This window comes from Schistocerca gregaria, chromosome 3 (genome assembly GCF_023897955.1).
Source record: "Schistocerca gregaria isolate iqSchGreg1 chromosome 3, iqSchGreg1.2, whole genome shotgun sequence".
Classification (NCBI taxonomy): Eukaryota; Metazoa; Arthropoda; class Insecta; order Orthoptera; family Acrididae; genus Schistocerca; species Schistocerca gregaria.
In genome coordinates this window covers 823,350,469-823,369,388 of record NC_064922.1, presented here as the reverse complement: position 1 = coordinate 823,369,388, position 18,920 = coordinate 823,350,469, and the positions used below count along the sequence as shown (strand labels likewise).

Below are 18,920 nucleotides of genomic sequence, written 5' to 3'. Positions count from 1 at the left end.
ACAGATAAATCTGTTACAGACCCATTAGTTTCCTATCACTTCAGTTTATTTTTCCGTTTTAGCTGGTGGAGGGGCGAGTATTCAACAAGGTACAAAGTGTTTGAACAACAGTACATCCTTAATATTATTCTCAAACATATGGCTACTGTATTTTTTGGGGTCCAAAAACTGGTATCATTATCACAACTCGGACTACAATTTCAATGTTGCAGGAAATACCAATACATTTTTCTCAATTATTTTTATGTCAATACGAGTTCCACAAAGATTCCAACATAAACAATTCCTGACACACAAAAAGTACAAAAGTCAACTGAAACATTGTTCATCAGAATTTTCGTATTAAACTTCATTTACATGGATTGATGACTTTTTTATATGCAGTTGTGGATGTGTCCTCTTCACACTTAAATAAACATTATAACTTTCACTGTGATCAACGGGTGATGAAGCAGAATCACTTACACAATAGATGTTTGTAAATCAGTTTCCGCATAACTTAACGCTTTTCACTTAATTATGAACTTCTATAACTATGACACTCAGCAATATAAGTAGGCTAACAAAAATAAAAAAAATTAACAAACTCCTAGCGAGACGTCAACGACACTCAAGAACCAAAAGTAACGGGTAAAAAACTGGACACTGGACAGTAAATACAGCTGGTTGCTATGACAATTGCACCAACCGGAAGATCGCAGTTTCTTATACAAAAGAGTGAAATCCTTTGTTTGCGTAAATGCAAAGCCTTGTATGCGAACACAGTTTGATGCCAAATTATTTTATAAGCTTAAAAGTGGAAAACGTTATTTTCTTACTATTTTGAATCGTTCCGACTCTCCTTTTAGTTCATAATTTAAAATGCCGAACTATCGACCAGTAAATGTGATCGATGTGGCACACAATTATAATCGATAATTTCGTCGAGTTATTTTGGTCGAATATAATGTTTGGCAGTTTGCTGTTAGTAAGTTGATTGTGTTGGTATGGCGGTATCGTTTGGCAGGAGAGTAGCGGTAGCTACAACAAATCAATTAACCCTAAGTCGGAGATACGGATATTATGTATTGTAAGAAACTGCTCAGTACCGATTGATTTATAACGTGACGATTGGACGTTGTTAACCTCCATGATGAATGATTGTAATGCATTAGGTTACCGGAGACTGGGCACGGTGAAGATGTTTCAAATAATCCATTGCTGCAGAGTGCTGCTACACCAAAATTCAGTGACATCACTGCAGAAAACTGCGTTTCCGCAATCGGTGTCCAGACTATGGACTACGAGACGAAGATAAAGCGTCTGGAGGAAACATTGGCATGTATGAATACCATACTGCATTCCACACACTACCTGGAAGTCACAATTTCTTGCATTGTGCTGTCAAATATATTCCTAATGAAACATTGTGTGGCACACGTTACCCATTGTGTGTCATGTGTAGAAATATCCGCACTGTCGATATTAATTGTATTAATTTGGGGGAGAGAGGAAAGGGAATGAAAGTGCTTTCTTATAGTAATCAGTTTTCCCAACAAATATACATATATTCATGTCATTGCTCTGACAACTTGTATATTATCTGATGTGTCCAGAACATACATTACGTGTTACACTATAACAACATTCTCATAATATGTAAATTACAGCAAACATGGATGTCAATGATAATTAGTGGAATATGTCATACATTACACGACTCACGTATGTAGCAATTTTGTGTTTGTAATGCTTGAATGCCCTGGTTTGAAACTTGTGTAATGACAGGGAAATCATACCCATACTAAAATATTAGCTCATTTTGAATAAAAGGTTTTTTTGTTAGGGCACATCATTATGAAACACTAAAGCAGTTACATTGCTAACGCTTCAGTAGTCTTTGCAGTGGCCCTTTTTACGGCAGTTAACAGTTTGACACTGGTGGGTATCTCCTCCTACCATATACATTGTCTACATCAGTTGTTAGTGGCTACTGATGCCACATATCTGGAATACCATTGGACAATTTGATGTGAGGCGGCTATGGAAGGGAACAACTGTACAGTAGGCTATTGTATGGTAAATGACTGGTAGGCAATAGCTAATCATCAGCTTGTACATAGAGTTAATCTTTTCCCGCAGTGAAGCATTGAAGTTGCACAGCAGTTCTCTTGGGGTTTCTGTTTATGCTTTTAAGCCTGTGTCAAATGGAGCTGCTGTCTGGTGAACACACCTGGTCCGCTGTAATTAAATTGCTAGCAGCCAGGCAATAGACAACTTATAGCCACCCTCCCCCTTTATTCTGATAGGCCATTTCATTATATCAAGCATCTGTACATGCTCGACAGCTTGCAACACTATCACCTTGACACCAGTCACAAGTATACTTCTTGCTTCATGCACATTATATAGTCAATTGCAAATTTATATTGCCCATTCCAGCATTATCTTGTGATCATGTAATTGACTCTTTTCTTCAACCTATTGTTTTGCACAACCAACTCACTCCTCGTACAGAAGTGCAGTAGATATTCTCCTTCCTGGTTTATTTTACTACAGACACGCAGTCCCACCGCTTCTTTCAAACCAGTTTTGTTTGTCCCAAGCTGTGCATTCATTTTTGCAGTTATACTTCTCTCTCTCTCTCCAGAGATTATTCTGCCTTGGGCATCGGTGTGATGTCCTAAGTTTAGTTAGGTTTAAGTAGTTCTAAGATCTAGGGGACTGATGACTTCAGATGTTACGTCCCATAGGGGTCATTCCACATCAGTTCAACCTGGGGCTTCAGCTCATAGTCTGAGAGTTGACTGAAATTCAGTACAATAACTGTACCATGTGTGGAACACTCATGTACAAAGTATTAGTTTCCCCTGCCAATTAGTTCCAGAATTACGACTTGTGAAAGAAGGTGGCGTGACCCGGAAATTGCAACCCACATCTGGCAATCTATCTCCAGACCTAACTTCAGGTCTTAATAACTTCGGAAATGTTCCACACAGTCCAGTGAAATTTTTACAACCCAGTAACATCCACTTAGAGAAAACACTCTATGAATCAAAATACCAACAACATATTTCTGAGGGAAAATAAAAAATTCCAAAATGAATAAAAGAAATGTAATACATTAAAAGGTACATATTGTAGGTGCTCTCTATGCCAAATATAATTCACTCAAAAAGGGTATAAATTTGTTGTGGTAAGCGTAATGTGGCCTAAACACACACAGAACTTATCATGCCCATATCAGTCACAAAAACTGAGTTACATGCTTACAAAAATTTGAAAAATTACCTGAAAAACATGGATTTTTGAAGTGTGGTAGCACAAAAGGGACAAGTGGTATCCAAGCCAAATTTCACACACTACATAAGTAGACCATAATGATATATATCTCAAAATTTCAGCATGTTATTGCAAGACATTTGTGTGCAATGGAAGTTGACAGGTGTATTTTGTGATGTGGCCATTTTTCCACAACACAATTTTGTAAAAACATATTGTAAACTGTACTGCCTCTTCTTATCCTCTCCCGCAACTTTTTAATCACTAAGCAACAACATATAGACAGATTAACACAACCCTTCATTAATGTTTACGGCACCTTAACTGCTAAAAACCAGTCGATTGTTCTTCGAACAGAAGTTCTCCCACACTTAAGCTGCTGTACTCTGTACTTTGAGTGGCAATTTATACTGTCTTCCTGCCATTGTGGTAGGAACTGGAACTGTCATAAGAATATGTTCAAAAGGAATCCAACACCTGTCTGCCAAACGTGGCCAATGAAATGATCTTGCTGCTCCTGCTGTTGCCATGAAGTTCACAAATACACAGTGCTTCGCAGCACTCTGCAACACATCCTAAGAACAATTTGTCATCGTAAACAGCAATAACATAGCAACCTGGTAGTATGTTTGCTTCTGAACCCTGAGTCATACACACTGTGAAGGGACATGTTGTGCATGAACCTATAATTATAACCGGACAGTCTGCTCATCTGCACATTGTCAGAGTCCACTGGAGAGAAGTGATGATGGCTCCTTGTGCCTGCAACAGTTTCAACGTGTTCTACTCTACTTTTTAGCACCTCTTCGGCTGATTTCACCTCATCTTTTGAAACATATAATGATTGTATGCCAGAGGTATTTTTCTGTACCCAGGTAAATAATTAAAGAGGTGTTAGAATGTGACCTTCTGTAGGGTGCTTGTTGTGAAAAAATTCCATTCTGCGTGAATCTGAAAATCATGGTAATGCATGCGTAAATTTTTGAGATTTTTACAGTTTTTGTAATGACTAGCTGCCCCATCACTGAAGTATTTCGCAAAATGTATGTGAGGCAGCTTGTTTTTCACATATGCCATGACAGTGCGAATGTGGGCATTCACTGCAATGGCATCATGAAAAAACAGTCCCTAAAAATGCACAGGTTCATGACACACACATCACCTGATTCACCTCTATAGTAAATGGCTCTGAGTTGCTTGACTGTTGTCCCAATGATATCCTTGGGTGGCATCTATGCATAATTTTCAGAAAAGTCTAGTATTACTATAATTTCATCTTGTTTCAAATTATCCTTACAAAACTGGAGATAAGCCTGATTGTGCTGTTGCTGTGAAGCTGTGTGTGGTCTGTTTGTCTGTTTTTTGACAACACATTTCAACAAAATCTTCCACTGTACTTTGCTTTGTTTCAAGACTTGTGCGACCCATGTGTGTCCATTGTTTATAAGAAACAAGTTCATTGTCATCCATAAGGAGTTCAACATACAGTTTGTTATTCATGTGTTAGGCAAGATTTGCCTTACCAGGACACTTTTCACACCTGTGTATCATGCACTGGTAGGAACTGATGTCACACACTAGCAGCTTCATTGCACCTTTGTGATCCAGACCAGAATCCTTTATATTAGCAAACATCAGCTTAGCATTTTGATGGGTCTCTCATACACAAACATTGTTTGCGTCCCTTGCACTTACAGGCACAACCTGTTTTAGCCGAAGATTGAAAAAAGATGATAAACCTACTTTGGTATTGGGATACTTTTCCTTGAATTCTACATATAGTTCTGATACGTTGCATAGCAATAGTCTTTTTTGCATCTCTACACATACATTTCCCATTTTCACCGTTACATAGTCTTTTTTTTTTCCCTGGAATTATTTGGCTGTAGTCATTATTTTCATAAAACTCCGACACTAGCCTGAACCTGCTGAAGTTGTGGAAGCACTCCTTGGGTTGCTTTTATTTTCCTAGCTTGTTTTACCATGTATGTAGAAACATTGAATTCCTTTGCAGTGTCGTCAACATACCAGCTGGAAGGTGCAAGGGTAAGAATAGCTACTTTTTTCTTGTGTGTGGATATGGCACATTTTTCTTTCAAATCGTGCACAATTTTGTCCAAATCAGAACATTTCTGGCATGGTTTCTGTTCCTTTGGAGCAGATAGTTCTTCCTCTTCCACAATTAGTTTGTCAGCTATTTTGTGTTTTAATTCCATTTGAGCTTCTTGTAGTATTTTTCTATCATAGCTGGGCCTGTCTCTTTTCCCAACTTTGTGTGTCTTCATGGGAGACAAACCAAGAGCAGTCACTGAATTCTTTACCAAGCGGGGTGGCGCAGTGGTAAGGCACTGGATTCGCATTCGGCAGGACGACGGTTCAATCCCGCGTCCGGTCATAGTGATTTAGGTTTTCCGTGATTTCCCTAAATCACTGCAGGCAAATGCCGGGATGGTTCCTCTGAAAGGGCACGGCCGAATTCCTTCCCCATCCTTCCGTACACCGATGAGACCAATGACCATGCTGTCTGGTCTCCTTCCCCAAACAACCAACCAACCAACTGAATTCTTTAATTGCTCATCTGCGGTGGTTGTAAGTGGCCGATACTCTTTGTCACTGTCATGTATATAATCAGAATATTCTTCATTTTTTATCAGTGTAACACATCTGGAACATGACTTTTGTCCTGGTTACATATTAAGTCCCATGCACTGATTCACTTTAAATACTGATTTTATATCAGTTTCTCTGAGGCTACACTTCACTGTCTTCTTATGAATCCAAAATAGATCAAAACAACTTCTTTGTAGGAAAGAATATTTATCCAGAAACACTTTCATATGATGATAACATACACTAAAGTTTCCTGGAACTGTACTTCTTCTGCCCACAGGGTGTATCCTGGATCTCCATAGCAACAAATCTTGGTCCAATTCATCCAGATCATACAGTACAAAGCAAATGCCACATTTTGGTCCATATGTTGTTTTATGACATTCAGATGCTTGTGCTCTACCAATACTGCAACTTGTTTGAACAAAAGCACCACTAGTACACCCTTCTGCCATCATACTGACTTTCCAAAACAGTACTGACCAGCCTGAACCAGAATCTTAAAAAAAAAAAAAAGAGTAACATGTAATTGTTGTTTGTTTCCTTTGTTGTTCCTGCCTAACAATGACTCATTCTGTCACTGAAAACTGCCATTGTTTAACCCTTTTAGGCCCATGAATAAACATAAGAAGAAAATTATAACAATTTCTTCCAAAATCTACTTTTATTGTCTCAAAAAGCAATAATATAGTGTAATAAAAATAAAATTTATATTCTGTAATAAAATATTCTAGGTGGTTTCATAGTGAAACCACTGGGCTGTTAGGACAGTTTTCATGACTACATTTTCTTGCGAAATTCAGTGAAACAGTTTTTTGTTTTTGTTAAGCCCAAACCCACATTACATGTTTTGCAGAATGATCTTGTTCGATGTGGCTCTTTAGCAGTACTACAGTGTGCACATCTTTGAGATGGTCCTTTTTCTGGCATATGGGATGCACTGTCAAATCGCTTTTCTGGTTCAACAAATGGCATGAATTTATTCTGCTGGATCTGAGATCTCTTGCGATTAGGAGTTGATGACGAAGTTACTCCAACTAGACCAGCAATTACAGGCAGTCTGAATTGCTTGAGAGTTTTCTGATCATTATCACAGTGTTCATTATAAATGATGCAGGCATTTACAACAGTGACATCAAGAAAGTGCCAGAAAATTCTGTGCCACCATTTCTTGCTTTTTCTATCAATCTCATAGATTGATTTCAACATGTTGGATTTATCTACAAGCCCCATATAGGTATTGTAATCCTTTACAATATCTGGACACAAAATTTCTGTGCGAGAGCCATCTTTGGATTTCCGAGATGCTGTGTTCACATTTTCAATGTTGAAAAAAACTGTATTGGTTTACGCTCTTTCCAAACCAATGCCATGATACCTTGGCCACTACAATGAAACTGGAACTCTCCTTGGGACATGTTGTTTTCATTTTCGACGTCTTTTGGGAACCCAACTCTGCCTTTCCTCACTGTCCCACAGGCACATATTCCTTGTTTCTTCAGATCGAGCACCAGGGGTACAGAAATAAAATAATTATCAAAGTACAGCTTGTGATGCTTTCCTGCTAATTCTGAACTAAGGTGTTTTACAGCTCTGGCACCTAGACATGTTTCTACCCCCTGACCAATTTTCCCAGTATAAAACTGAAATTTGTAAACGTAACCAGTTTCATTTGCCAGTACCCAAACTTTGTACCCACATTTCATGGGATTTTGTGGCATATACTGCTTGAGGCTGGATCTATCTTTGGAACGAATCATTGACTCCTCCACAGCAAGGTGTTCTGTTGGCTTATAACTTTCTGTGTACCTCTTGCTAAGATAGTCCAATAGTGGGCTTATCTTGAACAATTTATCGAAGCCTTTTTCTCCCTTTTTTGATTGCTGGCTGTTATCATTTGCATGAATATGGCCTAGCAACCACGAAAATCTATTCCAAGGCATGAGATCTGAATTGTATGAATCACGGAGAACCGGATCAGAGGACTAATAATCTCTATATGATGGATATTTTTTTATACCCATTAGTAAATTTATGGCGAGAAATTTCTTCATTTCGTCAATATCGGTTGGTTTGAAAACTGTAGAACCTCCAAGCTTTTGAGTTGCATATAAATTTGTTTGATACACTAGATGGTCTAATAAATCATCACCAAATAAGCAACAAAATATTTCAGTGGGATTTGATTTTTTAGATGGGATATTTGAACCATATTCCTGTAAAAACTCAGTTATTGCATTTGACAGTATGTGTTGCACCCATTCGATATGCTCATTTATTTCTGTATTGTCATCACACACATCGTCGTCATTGTTGCCACTACTAAAGTGAACAGAGTCACTTTCAACACAAACACCTTCATTCATATCCTCTTCAAATTCAACTACGCTCTCATCAGATAAAAGAAGTCGAAGTTCTTCATCAATTTCGCCTGATTCACTTCCAGTATCCGAAGGAGCCGACTCAGTATTACTTGGAATTTCAGCAAGTATGTCCATTAGCATATTTGTGGTAAGGTCACAAGCTCTGAATTGCTGATTTACTCTTGATGGTGGTCTATTATCCATAATGGCAGGCTGTAAAGAATAATAGAATTTACCATTTGAAGGTCGTTATGTCCCAGTGGTTTCATTCTGAAACCGATTACATATTCGTTAAAAAAACTAAACTTTACATTATAGTTATCAATAAAAATATCTTCCAAATTATATAAAACGAAGCATAAGAGTAATCCATTACCTGAAATTCTTATTATCTGCTGTATATACGTCACAAAACAATTTTAAATGAAGGCTGTGTCAAAAGCACGTGTACATGGTGCAGCACTACACAAATAATGCTTTTACCTGACAACAAATCTGAGACTATCAGCTGGTACATTTTCTCAAATTGGTTGAATTGACATGGAATGACCCTCATGCAAAGTGTCAGAAAGGGACAAAATATGTATTAGCTTGACCAGGCAGTTGTGCATCAGGGTAATTAAGAACAACTTAATTGGTGATATGAGTGGAAATTGAAACTTTTTATGAACAGAAGTTGCTAGCAATATAATCATTTGATCTAAAAGAAGTAAATAAAAATCAAGATATGAGGTGTGATTCGAAAGTTTTAAGAATAGATCCGCTACTGTTTACTGGTTTGGTAGGCAGGTACACAGAGGGTGGGGAGTGAGTCATTGCCTTGTCCTTGAATGCCTTCTGACAGGAAACTGCATTTCCTTTATTCATTTTACTGTGGCAACTGGTTGAGTGCGGGTCTGTTAGGGCTTGTTGCCAGATTCTGTCTGCATGAAAATGGATGTAAAAACAGAGCAATGTGTTCTACATCTACATGATGTAGATGTGAAATTTTGTTTTAAACTGGGAAATCAGCCTCTGAGACTTACGAACTATTAAAAACAGCTTTTGGAGATAATTGTATTAGCCTGTCAAATGTTTTTGTCTGGTTCAACAGATTTTAAAATGGCTGTGAATCATTTGAAGATGAACCATGGTCCTGACATCCTTCCACCTCAAAAATGAATGAAAATGGCGTGAAAGTTCACGACTTTGTTTGCTCTGATCATAGACTTACAATTAGGGAGATGGCTGATGAACTTAATTTAAGCTTCTGTGCAGTTCAGTCAATTTTAACTGAAGATCTGAACATGTGTCGAGTGTCCGCAACATTCATTCCAAAAGTGTTGTCAAGTGACCAAAGACAATACCGGATTGAAGTGTGCCTAGAACTGATTAATTAGACTAAAAATGACCCGGATTTGTTAAATAGGGTAATTACAAGTGACGATTCATGAGTATGATCTTGAAACCAAAGTGCTGTCTTCGCAGTGTAAGACTCCATGTTCACCACGACTAAAAGAAGCATGGCAAAGTCAGTTGAAGGTGAATACAATGTTGGTGATTTTTTTTTCGATTCTACTGGTATTGTGCATCATGATTTACCCCTGGAGGACAGACAGCTAACCAGGAATACCACAAATGTGTCCTTGAGCATTTGCGCGAAAAGGCCTGCATTGTGGAAAGACAGGAGTTGGGTGCTACACCATGACAATGCTCTGGCTCATCGTTCCTTGTCCATGGTTGAATTTTTGACCAACTTAATCACAATTCCTGTGCTTCCACAACTGCTATATTCCCCTGATTTGGCCCCTGTGGACTTCTACCTTTTTTCCTAAACTGAAATTTTCACTGAAAGGGAAGCGATTTGGCTCAATTGGAGACATCCAGGCAAATACGGAGAGCATCCTTAACACACTTCAGGAAAAAATTTCCAGGAATGTTTCCAAATGTGGAAACACCATTGGATTCGTTGTGTTCTGTTGGAAGGGTACTATTTTGAAGGAGATGCATCACAGTAGCATGTAAGTATCACCATTGTACAATTACAAGCCCATTCTTAAAACTTTCCTGTCACACTTCATATTTCAGAATTTGTAAAACATGGACCTGTTATATACACCTGGTAAACAAATAAGCCAGATACCAAAAGGATAGAAGCACTTGGGGTGTGTAATTGTAAAATAAACTGGTTAAGGTGTATAAAACTTAATTCAGAGGGGGGGGGGGGGGGGGGGGGGGTGGTAAAAGATACAAAACATGGTTCCCGTGGAATGAATGGTGGCAGATTATTAATAAGCCTGTCTGTGCTAAGAGTAATTGTATGTCGAAAATGCAATTGGAAGATAGTCATGTGATTGTAAATATTTGAATGTAAAAAAAGGCTGTGGTTTAATTACTTAAAAGGCCGAAGTACATTAAGGCCAGATTAACACTAAATTTAAATATCAAAAGCAGGCATATCTGGGAGTGATAGATTCCCATAAACAAAAAGATAAGGCAGAGGACAATGCAAGGTAAAGAAGCAGTCCTTTGGTCAGATAAAATTACAAAAAAGACAAAAAAAGCTTATGTGAATTAGTAATACAAAGTGTTTGTTTGCACAGAGTCCCGGGAAAAGACAACACAAGGTGGAAGCTATGTAAATGAATGGTTTGAGAAATAAGAGTTTCAAGACGAGAGAAAATCCCAGATAAAGAAATCAAGAAATGAATGAAAACTCCTTCATTCATCATGGAAAAGGTGGAAAAGCAGTGTTTAAAATTGTGTGGACATATGATGAGACTAGGTGATGAATAGTGACAGAGAAAAGTACCATGTTGGTAACCTATATACAAGAGAAAAAGAGGAAGATCCTGTGCAGAGTGGGAAAATCAAGTGCAGGAGGGAGGATATGCAATGAAGAAATTTGTGAGAAGGTTTATGCAAGGATTGAGAGGCTTGTAAGGAGGGAAACTATGTAAAGAGCAGTAAACAACTAAAAAAATCTGATGGGTTAAAACGTAGTGGCAGTAATGTAAAACATGCAAAAATTACTTTTAATGTGTAAAGTTTCCATTAATGCGTACTTTACATGCCTTATTATGCTCTACATTCTGGAGATGCACTGTGAAAACTTATAGAACACTTTACTTAACATCATGAGGTCATTTAATTAAAGGTATATGATGATCTGAACATATTTTTAGATACTTAATTTTTTTCTGTCAGCATCATTTGTTTTCACAAAATAGTGCAAAATACGACTATAATGATGTATGCTGTTGCAGTGCAGCTGTATAATGACAAACTGAAGTTTTTTTAATTTTTTGTGGGTGACTTGTGTTACTATCGTAAAAAAAAAAATTATATGAAATATCCCGACAATGGCTTGCTTTTGATATAGATGATTGCAGTTTAAGCAGTGCCTTTGAAATATTGTTGAGATTAAAAATTACCATATATTATCCTTCTTGGTAACAGTGAATGGGGATTATGACAGCTGCCCAGTGTAGCATACTGCTTATATTGTGCTCACATTAGCCTATATGGTGCAGACTAAGACAGGGACCTCGTGATAGGGAGGAAGGGTTTTCAAATCTCTGTATACCCATTGTGATTTAGACTTCCCCTTTGGCTTTCCAGAAGCACATCATGTGAATGCAGAAAGGATTTCTCGAAGAACAGCATGGCTGAAAGCTTGATCTTCAATAACTGTGATGTTCGTGAAATGTTAAACTAAAATCACTCGTGCTAATTCACAAACAAGAAACTTTGTTTCAAAGTTCAGGCTGTTTGTTGATCCACGAAAAAGTTTATGGCTAAAATTTCTGTTGTTATAGAGTTACAGAAAAAAACTACTTAGCTTTCCATTAGCAGGGACTATAATTATGCTGAACAATTCGTATAATTTCAGAGATTTCATAACCATATTTGCTCTCTCTGATAAATGACTTTAATGGAACTTGTGCAAATGGTAAAACAACAGGTGGTATCAAGAACAAGTTGTAGTTACGAAAACATACAGGTGAATACATATGTATGTATAAAATTGTAATGTCAGATAGATTACAATAGACTGAGAGAGCAAAAGAAATTCGAGAGTTTGGAGTGCTAACAATATAACTACAATATTGGGCACTTTGACATGTCTACTACACCACTGTCTTCGTGCTATAGCTGGGAAATTGTTGAATGAAGTAAGCACACTCTAAGAACCACGATATATCACAACTGTCAGAAATGTGAATTTGGTGGTAGCAGTGATAGTGTTTCTATGGTTGCGGAATTTCTTTTGCCTTCATCTCAAAACACACTTTTTGTGGATACATCATTATGACTCTAAGACCCCAAATTGTTCATTTAGAAAACAGCAACATAATTTTTTTGCATGTGTTGTAGAATGTTATTTGAAATAAAATAAAAAATTGTCTTACTAATGCTGAAAGATGGGCATAAGTCCAGTGGGGTGAGTGAGGAATGAGGCATCACAAAATATAGAAAGAAGAACTACATTAATTATGGGGAAACAGTAAACATGACATTGAGGTGAGGACTTGCATGTCGTACACGAGTCAGAAATTGTGGAGAATATTTATGAACTTTCATTGTTACTGAACCTCGATGAAAATTTACCATACTATAATACAATAATATTTTTGATTTGTTTTTGTATCTTGCACAAAACAGTTGTAAACACATCGGTATGGTTTTTAAACTGATTTGAAGTTAAAGTGAGATCATGTTTGTGGAACTGAAAGTTGTTTTTATTTTGCAGCAACTGAAACTTCTACAACAGACATATTTGAAGATGTTCTGGCTCCTATAGAAAAGATTGGTGCACCTCTTGATGCAACTTGGGGCACTATTAAGACTCTTCACATAGCAAATACAAAAGTGGTACCTCGCAAAGCTTACATGGGTATTCATGAACGAGCCAAACATGTTCGTTCATTAAAGTATACCAGTGAACCTATCTATTCTACTTTCAAGGTAGAAGCAGAATTTAATAAGGATCATGTCTGCTTAATTTACTTAATTTATTTATTTTAATTCATATATTATATGATATGTAAAATAAGGGGATCACTGCTGTCACATACAACAACAAATAGATATTATATTGTACGTAGCAATATTATGAAAAGGAAAGTTGGTACTCACCATATAATGGAGATACTTAGCTGCAAATAGGCACAATAAAGACTCTCACAAATATAGCTTTTGACCGTAAGGCCGCTTCATCAAAATTAGATGACAGAAACACACATACACACTCACCAAATGCAACTCACACACACATGACTGCAGGTGCAAGCAACTGAGGCCAACTGCGAGAAGCAGCACCAGTGCATGATGGGAGTGGCGACTGGATGGGGGTAAGGAGAAGACTGATGCCTGCAGGGGGAAGGGAAAGATAGTAGGGTGGGGATGGTGGACAGTGGCGTGCTGTTGGAGAGCGTGCAGGGACGAGGTGGAAAGAGGGTAGCATAGTTACGTGCAGTTGGGAGGTTAGATGGAGGGCTGCAGAGAGGTTGGGAGGGAGGGGGGGGGGAGGGGTGATAGCGGAAAATGAGAGAAGTAAAAAGACTGGGTGCAATGGTGGAGTGAGGACTGTGTAGTCCTGAAATAGGAATAAAGAAGGGGCTGGATGGGAGAGGACAATGACAAACGGAGGTTGAGGCCAGGAGAGTTACCGAATGTAGGATATATTGCAGGGAAAGCTGCCACCTGCACAATTCAGAAAATCTGGTGTTGGTGGGAAGGATCTATATGGTACATGCTGTGAACCAGTCATTGAAATGAAGGATGTCGCGTTTGTAGCGTGCTCAGCAACCAGGTGGTCCACTTGTTTCCTGGAAACAGTTTGTTGGTGGCCATTCATGTGGTTCTCATGTCCACATAGAATGCAGCACAGTGGTTGCAGCTTAGCTTGTAGATCACATGACTGGTTTGATGATTGTGATCGGACTGGAGTAGGTGGTGGTGGGAGGGTGTATTGGACAGGTCTTGCATCTATGTCTATTAGAGGTGTATTATGAGCTATGAGGTAAAGGGATGGGAGCAGGGGATGTTTAGGGATGGACAAGTATATTTTGTAGGTTCAGTGGATGGCAGAATACCACTGTTGGAGGGGTGGGAAGGATAGTGAGCAGGACATTTCCCATTTCAGGGCATGAAAAAAGGTAGTCGAAATCCTGCCAGATAATGTAATTCAGTTGCTCCAGTTCTGGGTGGTACTATTATGAGGGGAATGGTTCTCTGTGGCCAGACGGTGGACTTTGTGAGATGTTGGGAGGGTGGAAAGATAAGGCACGGGAGATTTGTTTTTTTACAAGGTTTGGAGGATAATTACAGTTCGTGAAGGCTTCAGTGACACCCTTGGTATATTCCGGAGGGACAGGTCGTCACTGCAGATGCGATGACCATGGATGGCTAGGCTGTATGGAAGGGACTTCTTGGTATGGAACAGGTGGCACCTATGAAAGTGGAGGTATTGTTGGTGGTTAGTAGGTTTGAAATGGGCAGAGGTACTGATGTAGCTATCTTTGTGGTGGAGGTCAACATCTAGGAAGGTGCCTTGTTGGGTTGAGTAGGACCAGGTGAAGCAAATGAGAGAGAAGTGGTGAGATTCTGGAGGAATAGGGACAGGGTGTCCTCACCCTCAATCCAGATAGCAAAAATGTCATCAATGAATCTGAACCGGGGTACTTTTATAGGCACCAGCATGGCACCATCATTTTCCAATCTATTCATGTACCATCTAGAGGAGTCCTTCCTAAACACCCAGAATCCTAAACCCCTCACCTGGTTCAGATTCATTATTGACATTTTTGCAATTTGGATTGAGGGTGAGGACAACCTATCCACATTCCTCCAGGACTTCGACAACTTCCCCATTTGTTTCAACTGGCCCTACTCAGTTGCCTGAGGCTGCAGTCATGCGTGTGTGAGTTGTGTTTGCATATGTGTGTATGTATGTCTCTGTCGTCTAATTTTGACGAAGGCCTTACTGGCTGAAAGTTATATTTGTGACATTCTTTTTGTCGTGGCTATCTGCGACTCAGCATCTCCGCTACATGGTGAGTAGCAGATTTCCTTTTCATAATATTGTTACATTCCATCCTGGATTTTCTATTGTTTTGTATGGTATGTAGCTTAGATTTAAAATGCACAATAGAGGGACTGGTCTGTCAGCTTCTGAAACCATTTTCAATACACATTTGTAAGAAATATTACTGGAGAAGCACATAGAATTAGATTTCTCTAGTGCCCAGCTAATCTAAAATAAATAGACCGAATCTATGAAAGTATAGAGAATATTATGTGAATGGGCATTAATGTATCCTTTTAAAGCTTGCATTGTTTGTTAACCATAATAATTGGGAAATTAACCTATATTTCAATTTCTTTTTTTATCTTTTGATATTGTCTTCTGCTGTTTGAATAATCCTTGGAAATCCTTAATGTGCTGTGGCTTAATGGGTCACGTGCCGAGTATTAGATTTTAATTTGATCACCTTTTAGTGCTGTTTTTTCTTTCTGCTGCTTTACATGACTTGGCTGTGGCCATGATTTGCAAATGCGACATTTGTCAAATGCACACTGCTTCGAATTAATTGTTAAATGATAAATGATGATGTTTTTTGTGTATCTATCGGCTGTACTGAGCTGAGGTAAGTACTGGCCTGCCCCTCTATCGCTTTGTTAGTATATGTTAAATGGTAAGTCTCATTAATGACTGGATGGAAAAGTCAGTTCTCAGCTCAAAGGAAGAAAAGAATATAACTCTTGGAACATGATCATTATAATAAAGCATTGTGCTGTCAAAACCAAACTTCAGATTGATGACTATTTAATCACTGACATCTTCTATTTTTACCTTGCCCACAATTTCTTGCAACAGCAGATGATTGAACCACACTGCAACAGCTCTGTCACCACTACAGTGTTTTTCAGTATCAACATGTTCAGCTACACCATCCATTATTGTCTGCTTGTTGTGGGGTACAAAAGCTACTATCTTACATGAGTGTGTTTGCTAGAAGGATTGAACTTACCAATGCCGCCTGTTGGTTTTGACCCCTGACGTAATGATGCTGTGACGTGTGGGTGGCACAAGTGAAGATAAAACAGAACACTGACAATATTTATTTTAATTTTCATATAATCTTCTAGAGCGTACATTGTGGTGATAATGTGGTCTGTAGCAAAGTGCGAGATGTAGCCTAAATTGAAAGGAGGCAGTTTTGTTTGGGAGTTGATGTGGTGTCGTGAGAACAATAATGATTCTTATTAAGGTGTGAACTTTATGCATATTATATTGCAATGAGTGGTTTATGTCTACCATTTTGATCACTCCATCATAGGTCAAACTAGATGGGTGGTACTGGCTGAGTCAGTATTTTCCATCTACTAAATGCGTATCTTAGCACTCAAAGGTTAGAATGGGCACAGGAGTGATGCCATTAGGTGTAGGAGGAATGAGTAAACACTTTGTTAATGATGATATACATAGGAAGATAAGGCATTGGATCCTAATTGTCAACAGTATACATGCCAGTAGGAACATCTTTGCAATGAAAAGTGGCCTCTCATACCCTTTCAGTTACCTGTCACAATTTAAAAAATACATTACCTGTTGCAAGGTAAAAAATACACTAATCTGTTTGCATGTTGTCTCTATTAGCTCATTTGCCTCTGAAATCCTACACAGCTTTCTGTATTCAACAGATCCGTCTCCTGACTGAAGTTAGTGGTACATGGACATTGTTAGTGGCGACCTGCCAAAATTTACTTCCCCATCTGAATGAATTCACATGCATCCACTCCATGAATTGTTGTGTTGAAGTTTAGGGCATTGGTATGCAGTTTATTGATTAGTAACTGTCTGCCAACACCTCTTCTCCTGCAAGCCAAATTGTGGTAATAAAATTTTTCACTTGTCAGAGTTCAGAGTTCACTGGCATGTGTTAGCAACCAGCAACTTTTGCAACAGAATTGGGTCATAATCATATTTTATAATTGTTAATAATATAGAAAGTGGCAGGGAAAACACTAGTATTGGCCAAGAACAAAAAAGGAGTGTGAAGAAGCACTAGAATGAAGGGCTCATAAACGGAGAAAATTGATATGTTAAAAAAAAAAAAAATCATCATTTGGAACAATTCAGACAAGAAAGAAAAGAAACTTCAACAATAATCTAGAAAATCAAAAGAACCTTTGAAAAAACTCAGATTATAGAAATAAAAGAAAGTGTCACCAAAAATAATTCTAGAAATGTTTATCAGTCCAATTTGAGTCTGCAGCAATACCAGGAAACCTTGAAGATTTGCCACCAACAGAGCTAAAACCTCATGGAGCCACCAAAACATTCAAAAACAACAGACTCTGATTCCAGCAGAATTATTGAAATTGTCAGAATCAAAGATTAAAAGTGATATATACAAAATTCTTTTAACTCTTAGCAAATATGACATCTAAAGTTAAATTTGTAGGAGAAGTATCTCAGCCATTTGAAACAAAAATTGGTTTTAGACAAGGGGACAGCTTATCACCTTTACTGTTTAACTGCATTTTATGGGAAAAAATTATAAGATTCGGGATTTGGAGCTAAAAGGTCACCAAATTTGAACCAGTAATTCTGAATAGGAAGAGAAATAGAATTAATGTAAACTGCCTGCTTTTACAGCTGATTTTCAATGCTTTCATAAAATCAGACAAAATCAATTACTCAGATAAATCTTCAGGGAAAAATAGTAGGTTAAATGGTCTAAAAATTTCAGCTGAAAAAAAAAAAGTTCATGACAAATATAAAAATGCACCAAAATACAAAGAAAAACAGACAGGTAAAATAGGGCAAGTTAGTAAATTTAAATATCTTGGAGAAACTATACAGTAGGATGGACTAAAAAAATTTACAGTATGTGTACGGGTTAATAAAATGGAGAAAACATAGGGTTTGACAAAAAATATCTACAACAAGAAATGCATATCAAGGAAAACAAAACAAAAACACTATATCACTGTGGTAAGACGAGAGTGTTTATATACATGTCTGTGCATCGATGAACTACAAGTTGGGCCGAATAGAGGTACTCAAAAGACTGATTATTAGAAAAATAATGGGTGCAGTACAAACTACAGGTCGTTGGAAAATCAGGAGGAAAAGGTCTATGAAAATATAAAGAAAATATCAGAAACACTGAAGAAGCAAATAGTAATCATCTTTGGGCACCTACAACAAATGAATGAGAATGAGCTAATGAAACAGATATTCCTGTATTTCTGGAAAAAGAAATTGACAGTTCCATACATTTCAGAAATAAAAGATGGAGAAACAAACACTATCAAAGACAATGAAATAACAGAAAGAAACATGTTTGAGATGGAAACACTAATTTTTTCCAAAGCAGAAGAAATAATAAATCGGGTGCAACATTGGCAAAAGAAAGAAAAAGACAACACGAGAAGAAGATGGAATGTTAGTGTGAACAACACTGTGTTGCACCATGGCTCAGAATCTGCTTTAAGCTTAAGGTTTCCCTACTACTGGCAACATAAATCAGTCCAAAGGTCAGAGAGGAAGGCAATGTCACAGCACCGCATCAATACGCATGAACGAATAATCTTAACCTCTGTAACTGTTTAGAGTTGCTTGTGTTATTATTATTATTATTATTATTATTATTATTATTATTATTATTATGGATTTCCCACTTATTTTGTGCT

The 18,920-nt window shown here is 37.8% G+C and overlaps 1 protein-coding gene across 1 annotated transcript in view; it reads left to right on the top strand.

Moving 5' to 3' along the window:
- The first annotated feature begins 942 nt into the window (after positions 1-942).
- The window catches only part of LOC126354566 (uncharacterized), a 61,505-nt gene continuing 43,527 nt past the window's right edge, over positions 943-18,920 (top strand). The window contains exons 1-3 of the mRNA XM_050004310.1: positions 943-1,069; positions 1,155-1,321; positions 12,967-13,181. Coding sequence (XP_049860267.1) covers positions 987-1,069; positions 1,155-1,321; positions 12,967-13,181 — 465 coding nt within the window. The 5' untranslated portion in view covers positions 943-986. The remainder of the gene's footprint in view (positions 1,070-1,154; positions 1,322-12,966; positions 13,182-18,920) is intronic.